This window comes from Delphinapterus leucas, chromosome 14 (genome assembly GCF_059928025.1).
Source record: "Delphinapterus leucas isolate spDelLeu-1000000601 "Yukka" chromosome 14, BTC_Dleu_Yukka2, whole genome shotgun sequence".
Taxonomy (NCBI): Eukaryota; Metazoa; Chordata; class Mammalia; order Artiodactyla; family Monodontidae; genus Delphinapterus; species Delphinapterus leucas.
Window position 1 is genome coordinate 25,025,365 of NC_143142.1, and position 19,588 is coordinate 25,044,952.

Consider the following 19,588-nt stretch of genomic DNA (forward strand, 5'->3'; position numbering starts at 1 on the left):
CAACATAAAAGTTAGGGGCTCACGCTGAGGTCTGAGTTAATAGGTGGAGAGCAAGTCCCTGGGAGGGGAGGCTGGAGAAGATGGACAGGGTGGCGTGCAGGGGATGAACGGCCTTCGGACCGGCTGAGGGCGCCCCAGGGAGCAGGCGGGCAAGGCAAGGCCACAGGGGGAACCGGAAAGGGCTGAGGGAGAGGGTGGCAGACCCCAAAGACTTACTCCTCTGGGACTTCCCTCCCCCATCTGCCGTTCTAGCCTGGTGTCCGACCCTCCTTCTAAAAACGGGGCAAAAATGTGGGAATGGGCATGGGTGGGGGCATAGCTCAAGGACCCACGTGCTGCACGGGCCCGGCCAGATGGGGCAGGTGGCTAGAGTATCCGGGGAAGAACGCATGGCGCGTTCCTACTGGATTCCAGGCCTGCTCTTTACGGCAGCGGGCGGTGGCGGGGAGAGCACAGCCAGCTCAGCCTCCCTGCAAGTGCACTGCCCGGCCCTCTAGGGAAATCGTGTCGGATGCAAAGCCCCTCCTTCCCAAGGCACCTACCAGGTGCCAGGCTGTTACAGACCTTACTGCAAATCCCGGCATAGCCCTACAGATTACTCAAATCACTGCCATCTGACGATGGGAAAACAGACACAGAGAGGAACGATCACCACCTGACACCCTCTGCCCCTCCAGATGGTCCCAGACACAGTGCTCCCTGCTCCACCCATGGCCCCCACCACAGAGAAGCAGGAACCCCATACCACGGGGGGCACATGCCACAGAGGACCGCTATGCGTCCGGGACAACTGCAGGGGTGGGTGACAGCTGGCCGTGGGGCTGCTGGGAAGGCAGGGCTGGCTCGTAGGACAACTTCTGGCATCCCCCGGCCCCAGGAATCCCCATGCTGGCGAAGGTCTCCATGCACAGGTGGCCTGAAGCCTTTCTCCCCCTGGAAATGTGGGCAGGAACTTTAGCGTGCAGCTGTGGCCACCCTGTGAGGACCTCTGAGTCAGGCCTCGGAAATGCACAGAGGGTCCTGCGGCAGGGCAGGGACGGGCCCAACCAGGGCATGCGGCCGAGGAAACCAGGGAGGCAGAGAGGGGCTCCCAGCATCACAAGCTGGACGCCATCCTGGTTGTTAGGGACACGGGGCTCCCCCGAGGGCCGGCCTGAATCTGCAGTGCAAGTGTCAGCTGGGCCAGGCTCAGGGGTTTCAGGAGGGGCTGCAGGAGAGCTCCCGGGAGCTCAATCCAGGGAGTACCTCCACACACAAAGGAGGAGAGTCAAAGGCAGAAGTGTGAACTCCCAGTTCCAGGGGAGGTGGAGAAAGCGCACCAACCTTCCCACTCGCCCCAGCTAAAATGTCTGGACAAATCACGTGAAATAGCCGTCCAGGGGCTCTGAAAGGCAGATAGGGACAGGAGGATGGGGTAGGAATCTCAGGACTTGAGGGACGTCCTGGCAGTGACTTCTTTGTAGTTGTTGTTTGCTTTTTTAAAAACTTTCTTTCTTTTTTTTTTTTTAATTTTATTTATTTATTTATGGCTGTGTTGGGTCCTCGTTTCTGTGCGAGGGCTTTCTCTAGTTGCGGCAAGTGGGGGCCACTCTTCATCGCGGTGCGTGGGCCTCTCACTATCGCGGCCTCTCTTGTTGCGGAGCACAGGCTCCAGACGCGCAGGCTCAGTAGTTGTGGCTCACGGGCCTAGTTGCTCCGCGGCATGTGGGATCCTCCCAGACCAGGGCTCGAACCCGTGTCCCCTGCATTGGCAGGCAGGTTCTCAACCACTGCGCCACCAGGGAAGCCCAAAACTTTATTTCTTTTAGGGCAGTTTTAGGTTCACTGCACTTTGAAAGGAAGGTCCAGAGATTTCCCATATGCCCCCTGCCCCCACTCAGGCACACCTGCCACCATATCGGCGCCCCCTCCCCCCACCAGAGTGGGACATTTGTTACCATTGATGACCAGAGTCTGGGTTCCTCTCAATGGAACCTGCTGGGACCCCCACCCCCACGCCCATGCCCATAACCACTCCAGGGCTGACAAGGCCACCCTGGGGCTGGCCTGACAGAGGCTCAGCACAGCAGGCATCAGGACCTCGTGAGATGGTCCTGCCTCCCAGGAGATTTCTTCAGTTCAAGAACCATCCCAGAAAAGAAACCTCCAGTAACTCAGGGCCTTAGACGTTCTCAGGGGCTCTGTGCTGCTGGGATCTGATCAGCCAACGATTTGTGGCGGGGAGGGGATCTGGGGGGAGAGAGCTGCTGAATCAGAGAGGGGGAAAGGTTTTCTTCCGGGGGCCAGTGAGGCCAATGCCGGTCACCAGGCATACGGTTCATCCTCCCCAGAGCCCTCCCCAGATGGGAATTTCTCACACTCCCCTGACAGCTTTTCCGTGTTTAACCGTGCTTGCAGTCAAGATGTTCTTCCTTCTGTCCCCCGGCAGCTCAAACGCCGGCTATTCCCCTTTCTCTCCGGGAGGCTCCCTCCTCACCTCTGTGGTCAGGGGAGCTACACGGCTGGGCCTTGCTGAGGCGGAGCACAGGACAGTGCCTGCTGCCACCAGGCACACGGTGCAGAGTGGAGAATGCCAACAGCAAGTGGCACCTTCAGTCCAAGGCTGCAGGCCGTCCAAAGCCACATCTTCACCTGCTTTCTTCAAGGCTCTACTTTATGCTCTTGCAACTACTCAGTGTGTTCGGGCGGCTCAGGGTTTGCGTGGTTTTGGCTTTGAGGGGACTTTTTCAAGCTCAAGGTGAAGCTGCGTTCACAGCAGGCAGCTCCCTGTCACGGAAGCACATACACAGCCGCCTCCAGATTACCACCGGCGGCCGATCCTGGGCCTGGTCCCCAAGCCAAGTTTAACATCAGTTCCACCCAGACCTAGATCTCATGACCCAGTTTTTCTGGCCCCTTTCAGGTGGAAATGAGGGGGTTGGCATTTCCATATTAAACCTATTTTAAAAGATAAAACTGCTGAGAAGAGACTCTCTTTACATAGAGCCATTATTCTGGGGCCTCTCCACCTCTGCTTTTTATCCTAAACCAGGGGTCAGCTACCTTGTTTCTGCAAAGAGCCAGCTAGTAAACATTTTCAGCTTTGCAAGCCATGTGGTATCTGTCACAGCTACTCAACCTCGTCATCACAGCGCGAACGCAGCTGTATGTCTTGCAGAGACCAATGAGCATGCTGTGTTCCAGTAAAACTTTATTTACGAAAGCGAGCCGTGGGCTGGATTGAGCCATAGTTTGCTGACCCCGGCCCTAGTAACCGGGAGAAGTCCCCACCACCTTCCTCTCCTCAGTTTCATAACCTGGCTGTTTCTTGCCATCACCATAGACCTAGAAATTTGTTATGCAGCTTGGGAGACTCTTCCTTCAACTCTGCCAAGAACCCATCAGCACAGGTGACACACCGTAAGACAAAAAGAATGTATTAGCTCCCTTCACATACAGCAGAGGTAAAACACACACACACACACACACACACACCACTCACTCACTTTTATAGAAGAATGACTTTGGGCCCTGTGGGAAGAATAAAGGGAAAACTCACATCAGTCATGGCAGAAAGTGTGAGCCAGAATCTTGATTCATATAGAACAGAGATTGTGCTGGAAAACAGCACGGGACACTTGTAGGAAATGAATCACTTATGGAGCCTAAGGAGGAGGTTTGTAGGGTTTCTCGGGAGACGCCCCACCCTGCCCCTCCCAGAGGAGGGGCTCCCACTGCACCAGGGCCTCCAGGTCCCAAGGAAGGAGAGCAGGATGTGGGCCAGGGAGCTTGCCAGGCTGGGTGGACCATGTGTTTTTGTAGGTTTTATTTGCCTGTTTTCAGAAGGACTGAGGCAGCTCTCAGAAATTAAACTGTGAAATAAGACCATGGGAAGAAAACAAAAATGAAGGTCCAAGGAGTGTTTGAGGTCCCTGGGGTGCATGAACTGTGCCACCTGGCCCCCAAGCTTCCTGATGGCAGAGGCCAGAAAGGTAGATGAGCCTTGGGTAACGGCTGCCCTCAGAGGGGGGAGCTGGAGCTCAGGAAGACTGGGGGCCAGCGGTCACTCACTGTGGACTCCTTAGGCCTACAGTTCTCCCCCACCCCCTTATCTGCTGGAGCAGGTGATGCCAGAGGTTGAAAATGAGGGCCAAGCCCTGAGTCACCCTGGCCTCCTCCAGACCCACAGGGATTTCCCCCAAATCAAAGCCCTGATCAGCCTCCAGCACAGACTGGGCAGGAGGGCACTCAGCCCACACCCTCCGAGTCCCCGGGTGTGAGAGCCCCAAGCAGGGGCCCCGCAGTCTGGTCTCCGGCCGGCCATCTTTGCTTTGGCAGAGCCCATGCCCTGCACCTGGCCAGCCTGCCGTCGGTGGGGTCAGAGAAGCAGGGTGGGATCCACCGAGTGAGTGGTCCTGGAGCTGCACAGAGAGGAAGCCCCCCAGTAATCACCACCTGAGCTGCTCTGGGCTCCGGTGATGCCTTTGGTCCAGGTCCCCCATGGCCGGAGTCCCCTGTATGTACGTGGAAGGGGGCAGCCAAGGCACAACCCCAAACTGCTTCTTTCACTGCTTCACACACGTCTCAGGGGAGCTGATCTCAGTTCCACTCCAGACACACTCGGGCACATCCTCCCCGCAGCAGCTGGGCCAGCTGCCCCAGTGCCGGCTCTGCAGTGAGGTCTCCGAGACTGTTGCCGCACCATGGTGCCAAGAGGACCAGAGAGCACTCGGCTCCAGGCTCCTCCCCACCTCCCCCCCCACACTCCAGCTCTGGGCTCATTGGGGGCTGCTCTGCCCAGGTCCGGGAGGGAGTCCCTCCTGCCCTGATGAGCGAAGGGGCTCCGGGCAGACACGGCACCACAGCAGACGGCAGGTGGGGAGTGGGCTCCCCTCTCGGCCTCTGCCCTCCCCTGCTCACAGGTGCCTCAGAGTTCGGGACCTCTGACCCTCCCGGAGGCAGAGGTGGAAACTGAGCTCTGTAAGAAACGGTGTCTACCCCAGGCGCTGCCAGCAGCCGGCCCCACCTGGACCCTGGTGCTGCAGGCAGGTCACCCTGAATGTCCCCTTGTCCAGTCTACTGAGAGCTCTAAGAACAGTTAATCAAGTCAACAGTACAAATGCCACCTCTGAGGCAGCCCTCCGGACAGGAGAGCCCTGGGGCCAGAGGTGTGTCCCTGGGCAGCAGGAGTGACCACGTGGGGCGGCTGGTGCCGAGGGACCCGCGCCCACGCCATCTTCCTGTTGTGGAGTCGGTGCCTGCATGCACCACTTCAGCACCAGCTTCCTTTGAACCGCGTGGAAAGGAGAGATAAACGGGCCCTCCGGGCCGGTGGCCGAGATAAGGGTACTCTGGTCACTCCCCCTGAGCTGCTCGTGGGGCTGGGTGCCAGGGCCTCTGCCTGTGGGAAAGGCAGGGCCAGGCCTCGCTTGGCGGACAGGGGAGGAAGAGGGGGTGAGCCCAGGGCTCGTGCTGCAGGAGGAGAGGGCCAGAGTGCCCGGTCCTCTCTGTGTGGGGAGGTGGGTGGAACAGGTGCAGAGTCAGGGCCTAGAAACAAAATGCGGAATCTCAAGGCCAGGGCCGCAGCCCCGTGTGCGCTGGGAGGGTGGAGGTGTGCCGAGCCCTGCTTGGTTTGTAGACAGCTGCCCTCCTGTTCACGGGGCGTTCTCTCTGTGTGCCAGTCTGTCTCCAAATTTCCCCTTTTTGCAAGGACACGATTATGTTGTGATTGTGCCCAACCTTAATGACCTCATTTCAACTTGGTAAAGGCCCTGTCTCCAGAGAAGGTCACACTCTGATATAATGGGGTTAGGACTTAAGCATATGAACCTGGGGGACACAGTGCAACCCGTAACACTGCCCTTCTTTTGTTTGTTTGTTTCTTAAATCTCCAAACCTGGCAGATCATTTGTGTGTGTGTGTGTGTGTGTGCGTGTGTGTGTGTGTGTGTGTTAAAATATACACGACGTAAAATTTACCACCTTAACCATCTTTCAGTGTATAGTTCAATGGGTTAAGTACATTCACGTTGTTGTACAACCATCACCACCATCTATCTCCAGAACTTTTTCACCTTCCCAAACAGAAATTCTGTCCTTATTAAATAGTCACTCCCCACTCCCCGTTCCCCCAGCCCCCCGGCACCACCATTCTACTTTGTGGCTCTGTGAATTTACCTGACCTGGGTACCTCACAGGTCGTGGACTGATTGTCATGGACTGATGTCCCCCTAAAGTTCATCTGTTGAAGCCCTAACCCCCAATGGTAGTAGTGAGCTACACTCACTGTGTCCACGAACATGCAACCAGACAGGGCCGGATGAGGACTCAGCCAGAGCCCATCCATCTGCACACCAGAAAGAGAGCTCACCCTAGAACCAACCCAGCTGGCACACTTCAGCTCCCAGAACTGGGAGAAATTAAGTTTTTGTTGTTTAAGCCACTCAGTCTGTGGGATCTTGTTATGGCAGCCTGAGCAAACCAATGTCTCCAGACCAGTGGACCCTGTAGCATCTGTCCTTTGTGACTGGCTTATTTCACTACATAGTGTCCTCAAGGCTCATCCATGCCCATCAGGTAGAGCAGAACTTCCTGCCTTTTTAAGGCTGAGTGATGTTCCATTTTGTCGCTGGACCGCATTTGGCTCATCCATTCCTCTGCCGATGGACGCGTGGGTTGACCCCACCTTTCAGCCATTGCGAATGATGCTGCTGTGAACACGGTGTACACGTACCTCCTTTCTGGACCCTCCCCAGGCTTCCTGCAGGAGGGGCAGTGCCGAGGCGGAAGTGGGGAAGGTGGGTCCTCCTGCCGGTGGCTGGGCCCTGGGCTGGGCTCCATGTGGTGTCCACCAGGTAGGGAGCCCTTCCCTCCTGCCATCTTTTCTTTCCTACCCTCCGTGTTTCTTCTTTGGAGTGGGAATGGGCTGGGGGAGGGGGGCATAGCCATGCAGTGACCGTGACCTGGCTCCTGGCCGGGCACCTGGGCCAGCAAGGAGGGACCACGCTGATGGCTTCCCCTCCACTCCTAGACCACGGTCCTGTGCCTGGCGCTGCCCCCTTGCAGGTGCCATCCTGCTGCCTTCACCACTGCGCTCCTCCCACCTCCTTCCCTGAGGTCTGTTCCTCCCCTCCGTCCAAGCCCCTCGGTCTGGCCCTGTCTGTTGTGTGTCCATGTCTTGCTGTCTGTTCCCACTGAAGCTGGGCCCTCTACCGGTTCACCTGGAGTGACCGTCACAGAAGCCTCCGGCTGGTCCCTCCTCCAGCGCCACACCCAGACATCCCGCCAGTGTCGCCGGCCCCCGGGCCCCACTCTTGCTGCAGACCTTCGAGGCCCCTGATTCCTCCTAAATGAAGCCCGAGTCCTCGGCCCGCAGCTCACAGCTTGCCCAGGAGGACTGCTGCCGCCTCTCCTCTAGTTCCCGCACATCACCTTCCCAGCCTCCCGCATGCGGGACCCTGGAGGCCCCGACCCCCTCCAGCGTCTCTGCTGGCTGAAGGCCCAGTCATTCTGTCTCATATGGACCTCACCTCTGTAAAGCCCTTCTGGATCCCTCGGGTCGGCCGTCTCTTTTCTGTGACTCCGTGGCACCACTTCCAGGCCATGGGCTATATCTGTGTCAGTGTCCTGTGGCTGCCATAACAAATTATCACACTGGCTTAAACAACAAATGTGTGTGCTCTCCGGTTCTGGAGGCAGAAGTAAGTCCAACTTACTTGGTGAAGTAAGCTTCACTTTACTAAGTGAAGCTGGGGCCGGGCCGTGTACAGCTCTGGTGGCCCCGCGGACTCCTTGGCTTGTGGCCGCATCATTCCAGCCTCTGCCCCCATCCTCACACGGCCTCCTCTTCTGTCCTTCCTGCCTCGCGTTCTGGGGGAACTAGCGTCTGCCCCCTCACTCCATGGTCACTTCCTCGGGGAGACGGTCTCTGCTGCCCGCCTGAGGGTCCAGCTGCCCCTCATCGGTGGCCTTGCCATGATGCATGTGTCACGTGACTCCTGGGGTTCTGCAGCCCCCGGGGGCAGGGGCTGGGTCTGTGGTGCCCAGCATGAGTCAGGGGTGCCCTACGTCTTGGTTGAGTATTGGGTGCTCAGTACATACATTAGTTTGATTGTCTGAGGGCAAACTGCCGCCGTGGTCACAGAGTCAGGCTGTGCAGAGTAACAGTCACATCATCCTGGCCTGAGGTCTGCAGCTCCCCGCAGCTGGTGCTGCAGCCTCCGCCCGCCCCTCCCAGCACCAGCTGGCTCCGGCCCAGGCCCAGAGCATAAGTGATCTTTCCCTTCCCGAGGATCTGGGAGCAAAAGGCTCAGGTGGGTCCTTGGAGACAGAAGAGAGTCCTTTGATAATGTTCTAGATGCTGACTGGGGAGGGTCCTCGTCTGCCCACACTGGGGGCACTCGGGCTTTAGTGCTGAAAGTCCTGGGCAGAGTTGACCTTCAGGCAATTCAAGCTCCACCCAGCTGGAACCCAAACCCTGGGTGGGAGGGGCTGTCGGCCCACCACCCCAAGAGCTCAGCCTGGGCACCTGGGGCTGCCTGGAGAGGAGCTCAGGCCCCTCCCGACTGCATTTTCCGGCCTGTTGTGGGGACTTAACCAGCCTCAGGGCCCTCTGTGTGGCACACGCTAGTCTGAATTGTGAGCTCCCCCTGCCCGGGCAGCTGGGACTTGCCACGCTGGCCTGGTGATGTCATTGTTGGGGTGGCAGCATGAAGGCTGAGAGGTCCTGGTTCCTGGGGTGCCCTCTCTGCCCCTCCTTCTCCCACAGAACCACGGGCTCTGACGGCAGGCTCTTGCCAGGATGCAGTGGCTGACTGGATGGGGGATGTCTCGATGGAAAGGATTTTGACCCACGTGGTGTAGTTGCAGGAAGGGACAGCTGCCAGCCTGACGGTGGAGGAGAAAACAGAAGAACCACCCAGATATCTCAGAAAGCGCGGCAGCCTCTCACTGCCCGTGGGTGGCCTGGGGTTACAGTGCCAGGCCGTACTGACCTCTGTCCGGAACGATGCTCCGGGTCTTCAGGAAATGGCTGGATTATGTTCTGAGGTCCCTGTTTAAGAGAGAAAATCAGGTCCGTTTTGTTCTGTTTTATGTTGTTGAGATGAAATTATACAACAGAAAACTAAACATTTTCAAGTGAACCACTCACTGGTACTTAGTTTATTCATAATGTGCAACCACCGTCTCTATCTAGTTCGCAAACATTTTCTTTCTTTTTTTTTAATATTTATTTATTTATTTTTTGGCTGCGCCAGGTCTTAGTTTCGGCATGCGGACTCTTAGTTGCGGCATGCAGGATCTAGTTCCCCAACCAGGGATCAAACCTGGGCCCCCTGCATTGGGAGTGCAGAGTCTTACCCACTGGACCAGCAGGGAAGTCCCCCCAAACATTTTCATCATCCTGAGAGGAAGCCCCATACTCATTAGGCACCTGCTTTCTGTCTCTATGGATGTGCCTCCTCTGGGCATTTCATATAAATGGGATCAGGCAGTAAGTGGGGTCTTTGGGGGCTGCCTTCTTGGCATAATGTTTGGGAGATTCATCCATGCTGTAGCCTGTGTAAATACTTCCTTCCTTTCTAAGGCTGAATAATATTCCCTTGTATGGATAGACCACTTTGGTATATCAATGTGCTTATCCATTCATCAGGTTTTTTTTGCTTTATTTTATTGGAGTATAGTTGACTTACAATGTTGTGTTAGCTTCAGGTGTAGAGCAAAATGGTTCAGTTATACATGTACATATATTCTTTTTAAAATTATTTTCTCATATAGATTATCACAGAATATTGAGTGGAGTTCCCTGTGTTATACAGTCGGTCCTTGTCGGTTATCTGTCTTATATATAGTGGGGTGTGTGTTCACCCTTAGGCTTCTGATTTATCCCTCCCGATCCATTCATCAGTTGAGGGATAGTTGCGTTGTTTTACCTTTTGACTGTTTTGAAATATTGCAAAAGAGAGTGCTCTTTGAACATTCTGGTACAAGTTTTGGTTTGAATACCTGTTTTCATCTCTTTGAGTTACATACCTCAGGAGGGTAATTGCTGAGTCATACGGTTATCAGTTTGGCTTTTTAAAAATGTCTTCGCTTTGAAATGTGTTTGGAAGGTGACCGAACTGGGCAGGTCACACGGCGGACCTGGGTGTAGTTTTTCTCTCGGAGACTCAGTTTTCCTGTCTGAAAAATGGGCATCTGGAAGTTCCTGCCCCCTAAGGGGATGGGGGGGGATTCAAGGAGATGATGTGGGTGGGTGGTCAGCCCTGTGCCTGGCCCAGAGGCTGTGCCGGTCAAAGGTCAGCAGGTATTTGGCAAAAATACCCACTTGCTACATCAAAGATTTGAGGGTTTTTCACTGTTTGGGGAACTTACTTCCCTGTAGCACCACAGACATCCTCTGACTATACCCGAGTTCTGCTACAAATAAAGGAGCCAGCCTTGGACACGGAGCCCCAGGACCAGTGGCCCGTCGCACAGATGGAACCTGCTCTCAGCACACAGGGCAGCAGGAGGAGGAGGGCTCAAAGCTCAGGATGAATGTGGGGGTCCAGAGTCAGCCGTGTCCCGTGGAGCCTGTGGGCCCTTTGGTGAGACCTGGACCTCCCTCCCCGCCCAGTTTTCTGAGCCTCTCCCGGAGGGGCGATGCCTACCTGGCAGGACCCCCCGCAAGGATGTGGGCTGCTGTCTGTGAAAGCACCCAGCACTGCACCACCAGCACCACTGTGCTGCTGCCCTGGGACCAGGAAGGGGTGTGGGACCGGGAGAGGAGGGCAGGAGCCGGGAAGGAGGCTTCTGCAGACACCATGCGATGTGGTGAGGGCTCCAGGGCTGCCTCACGCTGCAGCTGACCGAGAAGCAGGAAGGAAGCCAGTATTTGATCTGCTTTTAACTTTGTAAATAAATACAGCCCAGCCCTCTGCTGGCGGTGTCAACGGGGATGGAGACCACCCACTGCCAGGGTCTTCCTGTCGCCCCACCCGAGTTCCCGGTGCCCCTTTTCCTGTTCTGTCTTCTATTTTTTTCTTTGGCCGCGCCACGCCGCTTGTAGGATTTTAGTTCCCAGATCGAACCCGTGCCCCCTGCAGTGGAAGCATGGAGTCTTAAGCGCTGGACCGACAGGGAAGTCGCCTGTTGTGTCCTCTTGACCCCATGTGTATTTATCAGCGAGCCACTCCCTGCTCCCCAGGCCTCTCTCCTTCGTCCCTTGTCTGTTTTGGGCAGGGAGGGCTGAGAGCTGTAACCTTTGCTCCTCCTGAGGGCCTGCTCCAGACTCATGGGGTGGGGAGGGCACGTTGACCTGAGGGGTGGGACGGGGCCGGGACCTTGCAGCAGCAAGGTAGCCGAGGTGGGAACTGGGGACCCTCCAGGCACCTCCGGTCCGGGAGGGCCCCCCTGCTCGGCTGCCCCCAGGAGGTGAGCAGCCAGCGGTCCGGGCACACGTTTCATGGGAGTCCTGCAGCGGGGGTCCCGCAGGGCCCGGCAGAGGCCTCGGAGAGGGTCTTGCTCCCTGAGGTACAAAAGCAGAAATGAGGAGGGGCGTGTCGAGGCTCCTGGGGGCCCTGTGAGGAGCTGAGGGACTGAGGCTGGTCCGGGGGCAGGTGGCGCTTTCCGGGCTGGTGTGGCGTGGCTCTGCCAGGGCAGGGAGGACAGCGTCGGGGGGCTGCAGGCAGGGATCTGCGATGGGCCAGGTCCTCCTCTGACCTCAGGAGCCCGGCTGGCAGGGATCTCATCCATCCCGGCTGGGGAGAATGCAGGTGGACAGGGAAGAGGCCCGGGAAGGGGTGTGTAAACTCAGAGGAGAAGGGTGGCTCGGACCCGGCGTGGCGTGCGGCTCTGCCAAGTCGACGGGTGGGCAGCGTGACGGCAGGGGCTGCCCTTGAGGCTGCATTTGCAGAGAAAGCCCAGGCTTCCCTGCTGTCTTCATTGCTCAGCAGTACGCAGGTGGGAGGGTGTCCTGGAGCCGAGGCGGCCATCACCCAGACCTCCCTCAGGGAGCACACCCTTGGAAGTTTCAATTCTATGCTTATTTTGTGCTTATCTTAGGTGTGATTGCCAAGGGGCTGCTAGAGATTAAGGGGAGCCGCCCTCATTTGCTCCCCCGGTACCGCCCCCTCACCATTGCCACTGGCGGGAGGGGCTTAGGAATGTGTCACGTGCGTAACATAAGGTGGACCACTTTAATCATTGTAAGTGTGCCGTTCAGCGGCGTTAAGTACATCCACGTTGTTGAGCAGCCATCCGCACCATCGTCTCCAGGACTCCTTTCATCTTCCTGAACCAGACTCTGTCCGCATTAAAAGGTAACTCCATTCTCTTCTACCCCCAGCCCCCGGTAACCACCATTCCACGTTCTGTGTCTATGAATTTGACTGTTTAGGGACCTCATATAAGTGCAGCCATAGAGCAAATTTGTCTTTCTGTGACCGGCCCATTTCACTGAACATGGCATCCTCGGGGTTCATCCACGTTGCAAGCAGACATTGGAATGTCCTTCCTTTCTAAGGACGAGTGATATTCCGTTGTATGGATATATGGATAGACCACATTTTGTTTATCTGTCACCCATCGATGGCTCTTGTGAATAGTGCTGCTGTGAGCTTGGGTGTGCAAATATCTGTTCGTGTCCCTGCTTTCAATTCCTTGGAGTACATACCCAGAAGTGGGATTGCTAGATCATATAGGAATTCTATGTTTAATTTTTTGAAGGATTTTTTTAAACCAGTGTCGTCCTTGAGGTGTAAGAAGAGGATGGGACCTGGGCACCGACTGGGACCCCCCCCACCCCCCCACCGAACCAACCCTTTTCCTTCTGCTTTTTTGGAGGGGGGTTGGGGGCTGCCTTTTTTCCTTGCATTGGAGGATGGATTTTAGATTTGCAGAGTGCTTGGCTGGAGGCTGCTGAGCCAACTTGCCTGGAGAGGAGGTTTCAGATTTCACTGTGCAAACCTTTTTCCACACTAAGCCGGGAGCTGTGACTCAGCCTCGCTGCCCCCTCCCCTCCCTCCCCTCCCTCCCCCTCCCCCTCCCTCCCCTCCCTCCTCCCTCCCCTCCCCCTCCCTCCCCTCCCTCCTCCCTCCCCATCCCTCCTCCCTCCCCTCCCCCTCCCTCCCCTCCCCCCCCTTTCCCCCTTCCCCTCTGGCTCTGAGTTGGGTTGAGCCTCCTTCATCTCACTGAGCCTCTAGAAGCCATGGGATCCCAGGCCCATGCCCGCTTCTTTCCTGTGTTTGGCTTCAGCCTTGGGTAGAGCTTTGCAGGAAGTGCCTGGCCTCAGCGGCCACCGTGTCACCAGGTGGCCAGGCCCAGAGAGGTTTTCCTGCTGGGTGTTGCTGGCAGAGGAGGGGAGAACAAGGCCTCTCTCTCACTTTGCTCTGGTTCTGGGGAGACAGTGGCTTTCCAAATCCCCAAAGAATGCACCTTGTGCTCAAGAGGAGGGGGACCCCTGTGGTGTGGGGACCTCAGGTATGAAAACCCTCCCACAGGGTGAGAGGAAGGCAGGTCCCTGTGTGCTGGTTAGAAGCGGGAAGAGGCAACTGAGGGCTTTCTTCCCGCCCATCGCACTTGCATCGGAGCAGTCTTGGGGGGTCAGTGAAATGAGGGGTGCTGAGTCCAGATGAGCTGGACAGTAGACTGAGCCCTCAGGTGGGGTGCAGGAGGGGTGGCCAGCCACCCAGAACTCAGGCTTAAAAGCATCAGTTCCTCACGTCGGTTTGGGGAGGTGTGTGCAGAGGGAAGACGGCTGGGTTTTTAGTTGCCAGGGAGCCTCCTCACTACGCCATGGCATCTGGCTGCAAATCTGGCCCCTCAGTCTCACCTGGTGGGGGTGAAGCATCCACGTCGGAGCCTATGGTCCCCCTGGACACGGGCCAGCAGACCCTCACGGGGTGGGGGGGATGACTTGGTTTTGCACCAGGTTGTAGCCGGGATATCGTGGAACCAGCACGTGGTTTCACAAACATGAATTCTTGCAGTTCTTGGGGTGAGCCTTGGGGCCCTGAGCCTGACCCTGAAGTTCTTACTGGAGACTCAGTGTTGATTTGACCTTGGTCATGAGCTCAGCGCAGTCACGGGCCTGGAAATCAGGTGGCGTGCTCAGTGTTCTTCCAGGCGATAAAGAATATGTTGACTTTTTAAGATTGTTATTTTTTATTTTATTTATTTATTTTTTATTTTATTTTATTTATTTTTTTTTTGCGGTACACAGGCGTCTCACTGTTGTGGCCTCTCCCATTGCGGAGCACAGGCTCCGGACGCGCAGGCTCAGCAGCCATGGCTCACGGACCCAGCCGCTCCGCGGCATGTGGGATCTTCCCGGACCAGGGCACAATCCCGTGTCCCCTGCATCGGCAGGCGGACTCTCAACCACTGTGCCACCAGGGAAGCCCAAGATTGTTATTTTTTAAAAAACAGTTCAAAGTTTCTTAGGATATGTGGACGCTGGTAATTCTGAGCTAATGGAAAAGCCGGGCCCAGAGGAGGAGTTGGGGGCAGAGGATGGGACCTGTTGAAGGAGGTGGGGAGGGCATGGCCGGCCGCCCTAAAGAGTGACAGTGATGTTTTAGAGCTGAGGGGGCCTCTATCCATTGTCGAGTTCACAGGCCCAATTTTAAGTCAGCAAAACTGAGACATGGACAGCTTAAGTGAACCGCACCATCTCAGGCGTGCAGCCCCGAGCCTCTCGCTTCTGAGACATCCCTACCACGGCTTAGAGCTGCCCACCTGCCCCACCTGGAGGGTGAGTCCCAGGTTGCAGGGCCAGAGCAGAGAGCCCCGTGGCCCAGGGGGACCATTCAGGTTCGCGGGGAGTGAGGCCTTGGCAGCTGAAGCCTTCCGCCCGTGCCCAGCTGCTGTCGGAAGCAGCTCCCGTGGTTGGCAAGTTTCGAGTAGGGGTTGCTGTAATTTAGGAAAAGAAGGCCTCGTGTTTATTTTATTTAAACAAGCAAACAAACCTGTGATTCCCAGAAGGAAGTGGAAGCTGGAGTCAGACCTGTTTTGGAGGGTGGGGTATGGAATTAGGATTCTGCATTAACAGGGTTTTGTGGGTTTTAATACAGTTGACCCCTCCCCAGCTGTCCTTGGGGATCCTGAGTGAAAGCTAGTGAAGTGCCTTTGCAGATTCTCAGGAGGAGGAGGCAGAACTTGACCACGGCCTCCGACTGTCCTGCAAGGACAATACAAAACCCAAAGTCCAGGGGGTCTGTGGGTGATAACACAACGATCTTGGTAACTAAAGCCCCTATGATGGTCCGTGGATTAAGGGTCCATGGGATTAAGAGGTACCGGGGTGCCTCTGTGCAGCTCTTGGGGTCCTCCTGCTACACTCACCCCAGAACTAGCCTCTGCTGGGACCCTCCTGTGGACACACACACAGGCAGAACCCAGCCTGGCCTTTGCGGCTGGCACCTGAGTGCAGACACCAGGGACACGGGCGGATCGGCATGGCAACCAGCACAGTGCCAGGCCGGGTGGGGGTAGTGCAGGATCTCTGCCCTGGCTGTCTGCTGGGGTCCGATGGGAATCCTTTACAGCCACCAGGGCCCAGGCCACCCCGGGCATCTGACTCGGTCTGTTTTCAAAGCTCCCCAGGTGGCGCTGCCCTGTAGCCAGGGCTAAGGACACCTGTTAGAAGGCATGTGGCCAGCTGGGACTGGAGGGGGAGGAATGGGGTGAGGCAGAGGCGTGGGAGGGAGCTGGGACTTTGGCCGTGCGGGCGCCCGCAGCTCGGCGGCCGGCCTTAGCCTGCAGTGAGCTCCTCCAGGCTGCCCACACGGAAGCAAGTGAGAGCGGTCCGGCCTCAGGCTCTGGAAGCCCGAGAGTGGCCCTGTGCTGGGCCCTGTGCCCGCCTGGCCTAGGCAGTGTTTGGTGGTGGCAGTTGTTGTAAACTGGTGACTGAGCGCCCCGGAGGCCACCTGCGCTGTAGCCTTGGGCTGCTTGCAGGTGAGTCATGGTGACGTGACTTAACCCAGTTAGGATGACCTCTTGGAAATCCCGGGTGCCCTTTGGAAGGGGTCGAGAAGTGACCCTCATGTGAGATTTGGAACAGGCTGGGCCATTGTAAGTTGATGTCCCAGTGAGGGGCTCCCCTGAATTAGAACGGTTCTGGGAACAGAGCTACCAAAGGGCCAAGGGCTTGGAAGCACGTGTGGGCTTTGTGGTTTGGCCTGGGATGGGGCTGACTGCCGTCAGGTGCCTGTAGGAAGGTGTTAGCTCTATAACTAGGTACCCCCAAATAGGGAGCCTGCTGTAGCATAAGCCACTCTCTGTGCTCTCAGGGACACTCGGCTGGGAGAGGCCTGCATCCTGTTTCCTGGCCCTGCACCTAGGTCAGCAGGATCAGGTCGGATCCCACAAAGGGAAAAGAATGTCCCTGACAGCAAGACATTAGCATTTGGGGTCCACCTTTCAGGGCCCCCTCCCGCTGCCCCACAGCTGTCGAAAGCCCAGCCTCGTGTCGCCTGACCAGGGGGCTGCTGCTTCGTCCCCTCCTCGCACTGCCGTCTTTGGGTGCCATCAGTTGTGAAGGTGAGGTCAGCCTACCTGAGGCCCCTGTTCCACGCCTGTAGGTGACTGGTGGGGCGTGGAGCCCCTCTCCTGGCTCTAACACAGGCTGCTTCTCTGCAACGTAGATGCACCATTCGGGACGCCGCCGGGGTACGGCTGTGCCACGGACCGGGCCGAGGAGCAGCGCCGGCACCAGGACGGGCTGCCCTACATGGATGACTCACCCTCCTCCTCGCCCCACCTCGGCAGCAAGGGCAGGGGCAGCCGGGATGCACCGGAGTCCACCAAAGTGGTGAGTCCTGGGGTGGGAGGGCGGGTGCCAGCAGTAGCAAGTGGGTGATGGGACAGCCAACAGCCGGAAGTCAGTCACTAAAGCCCTTATTCCCCCATCTGGTGCGTGGGGACCGCCTGCCGGGAGCATGAGCTGGGGGGTCGTGGGGCTCTGTCGGCGGGGCATGGACGAGGCAGGCAACCGTGCTGAGGCCCAGAACTCGGCTGCCGTCTAAAGCAGCGGAAACTGGGGTGGTGGCCCCAGCAGGGTGCCGAGCAGGGTGGTGTCCACACCCAGAGCACTGGCCCCTTTTTGCCAGAGGAGATGCTGACATGACTCATCTACTTTCCAGGGTCCCTCTCCTGAGGTCTCATTGTCATTAATGATCCCGCCATCACCTCCACTCTACAGATGGAGAACTGAGGCCCCGAGGTCCATGGCGAGTGCAGGCTGGCACATCCTGCAGATGGCCTCTCTCGTGGGCACACGGCTGGGGTGGTGGCGGAGCTGGTGTGCCAGCCCAGCCTGGCTCAGTGTCCTCACGCTCCCAGCGGTCCCACGGCTCAAGCGGGCACTTCTGAGGTGTATTAGGGCCCAGCCGGGCACCCCTTTGACCTGTCGGGGTCTTTCCTTTTGGTCTGAGAGGGTGCTGTCCTTGGGGCACCTCTGTCTTTCTGGTCCCACTGTCCCTGAGGACACACACCTTCCCCCTTCTGCTTAGCTTGTTTCTGGGTAATCTCCACTCTGAGTTTAAAACTGAGAGAGAGGGACTTCCCTGGTGGTCCAGTGGTTAAGACTCTGTGCTTCCACTGCAGGGGGCACGGGTTTGATCCCCGGTCGGGAAACTAAGATCCTGCATGCCACATAGCGCAGCAAAAAAAAAAAAAAGAGAGAGAGTGAGAGGACTCTGCTTTTCCATGTGGCTGGAAGCATATCTTTTCACTGCAGTGGCCTCTCCGCTGGGCTGGCGCCTTAGCTGCAAAACTACTTCTTTCTTTAGCTTTTGTGATTTCTGAAGACCACCGTGCTGGGCAGGCTTCTCGTCCTGAAACGGGAGTGGGAGGGGAGCCCATGTGTGATGCATACCTCCCTCGTGCAGCTTCTTACCAAACAGCCAGTTGCACCATTTTACAGACGAGGGGACTGAGGTTCAGAGAGTCAAAGTGACTTGCTTGGGACCATACAGCTACCAGATCTGAAGCCTTCCCAACCCCTCAGCTGACAGTCTTTCCCTCAACTGCCTTGCCTTTTTTTTTTTTTTTTTTTTTGCGGTACGCAGGCCTCTCACCGCTGTGGCCTCTCCCATTGCGGAGCACAGGCTCCGGACACGCAGGCCCAGAGGCCATGGCTCACGGGCCCAGCTGCTCCGTGGCATGTGGGATCTTCCCGGACCGGGGCACGAACCCGCGTCCCCTGCATCAGCAGGCAGACTCTCAACCACTGCGCCACCAGGGGAGCCCTGCCTTGCCTTTTTTTGATGCATCCCCTTTCATCCTGCATTGTGGGTGTCACTTGGTACAGACAAGCATCCTTACGGCTGAGCCCTGAACTTGGACAGTCTTCCCTGTCTGTCTGTGGTCCCTGAGGGTTGTCTTCCCCCCGCACCACCTTGCTCTACTTCAGGCCCCTTGAGGAGGCTGCTCTGCCCTCCCTGTGCCCCAGGCCCTGTGCGGCTGGATGCCCACCTACCTCTCCCTGGGCTCCTGCCCTCAGACTCCTGCCACACTGACTTGGGGTTCTGCCCCCACGTTTTAGCCCCCAGTTGAGGGGCTTATCTGTTGTGGAGCCTGTCCAGATCCAGTTGCTCACCCCCTCCTGCCTCGCAGAGCCCACAGGCCTTTCTCACGTTACACACGAGGCTAGAGGCTGCACCTGCTTGCCAGGCCTGGGGGCTCCAGTCCCCAGCAGGCCACCTGGCTCAGAGAGGTGTCAGGAAGCACCTGAGTGAGATGGGGACTTGATCAGAGGAGGGCTGCACTGTTTTGTTCCAGAAGCCCCGTGGTTAGGTGCTTGGAGCCCCAGGGTGGGCACCCTTCACTCCCCTGGAGACAGGCACAGCCCTGACTTTCTGGGTCCCCCGTCAGCTCTGCAGTGAGACTTCCTTCTTTCATCTTTGATTATGGGTTTGAAGACGATGCAGCTGTCACTTTCTAGCACCCACAGAAAGCATGGTGGTCTTGAGGTCAAAGCTGCCTCATCCCCATCAGCCAGGGGAGGGGTCCCTGCTCATCCCTCTCCGTCCCTGCCTTCCCGGGTGGGGCTCATCCCCGCCTGCCGAGCTTGGGCCCTTTGAGCGGTGAGCTGTCAGGAGGACCTTCCTGGGGACGCCATGGCAACTTGGGGGCTCGGTGGCCTCCTGGGGTGCAGGTCAGCTCCGTGCATACCCGTCCCCAGGGGTGGGTAAGGGGTCAGCAGAGGCCAGGCCCCCCCCTCGCCTGGGGCACTGTGGAAAGGATGCAGGTGGCCATGTAGGGTAGATCCTGGTGACCGAGGCTGTCCCAGCGCTGAGCGTCAGTGACATTCTCCATCCCTGGTCGTTCTCAGAGGTGCCTTGCCAGTCTTGCCTGTGTTTCCCCTGGACCCATGACTATGCAGTGCCAGCCAGCGATAAAGATGAGGGTCTGGGCATCACCCCCGGCTGCTATCCTGTGGGGAGGTGGTGTCCTTTGTTCTGCAGCTGTGCTGACCACCACATCCCAGCCGGGAGCAGCCAGCCCTCACGGCCCGGGTTCTGCACCCCAATCACCCCAGGCCCCGGGTGGGGGTGGGCCTGGCAGCTGGCTGGCGGGTGGCAGTTCTGTTCCCCTGGGTCCCTCCCTCAGCTTCCCTACCTTGTTTT

At 57.5% G+C, this 19,588-nt stretch overlaps 1 protein-coding gene across 5 annotated transcripts in view; it reads left to right on the forward strand.

Moving 5' to 3' along the window:
• The window catches only part of BCR (BCR activator of RhoGEF and GTPase), a 108,082-nt gene that overhangs the window by 33,489 nt on the left and 55,005 nt on the right, over positions 1–19,588 (forward strand). For all 5 annotated transcript variants that reach the window (XM_089894789.1, XM_022551501.3, XM_089894787.1 and 2 more), the window contains exon 2: positions 16,604–16,770. In XM_089894789.1, coding sequence (XP_089750915.1) covers positions 16,604–16,770 — 167 coding nt within the window. The remainder of the gene's footprint in view (positions 1–16,603; positions 16,771–19,588) is intronic.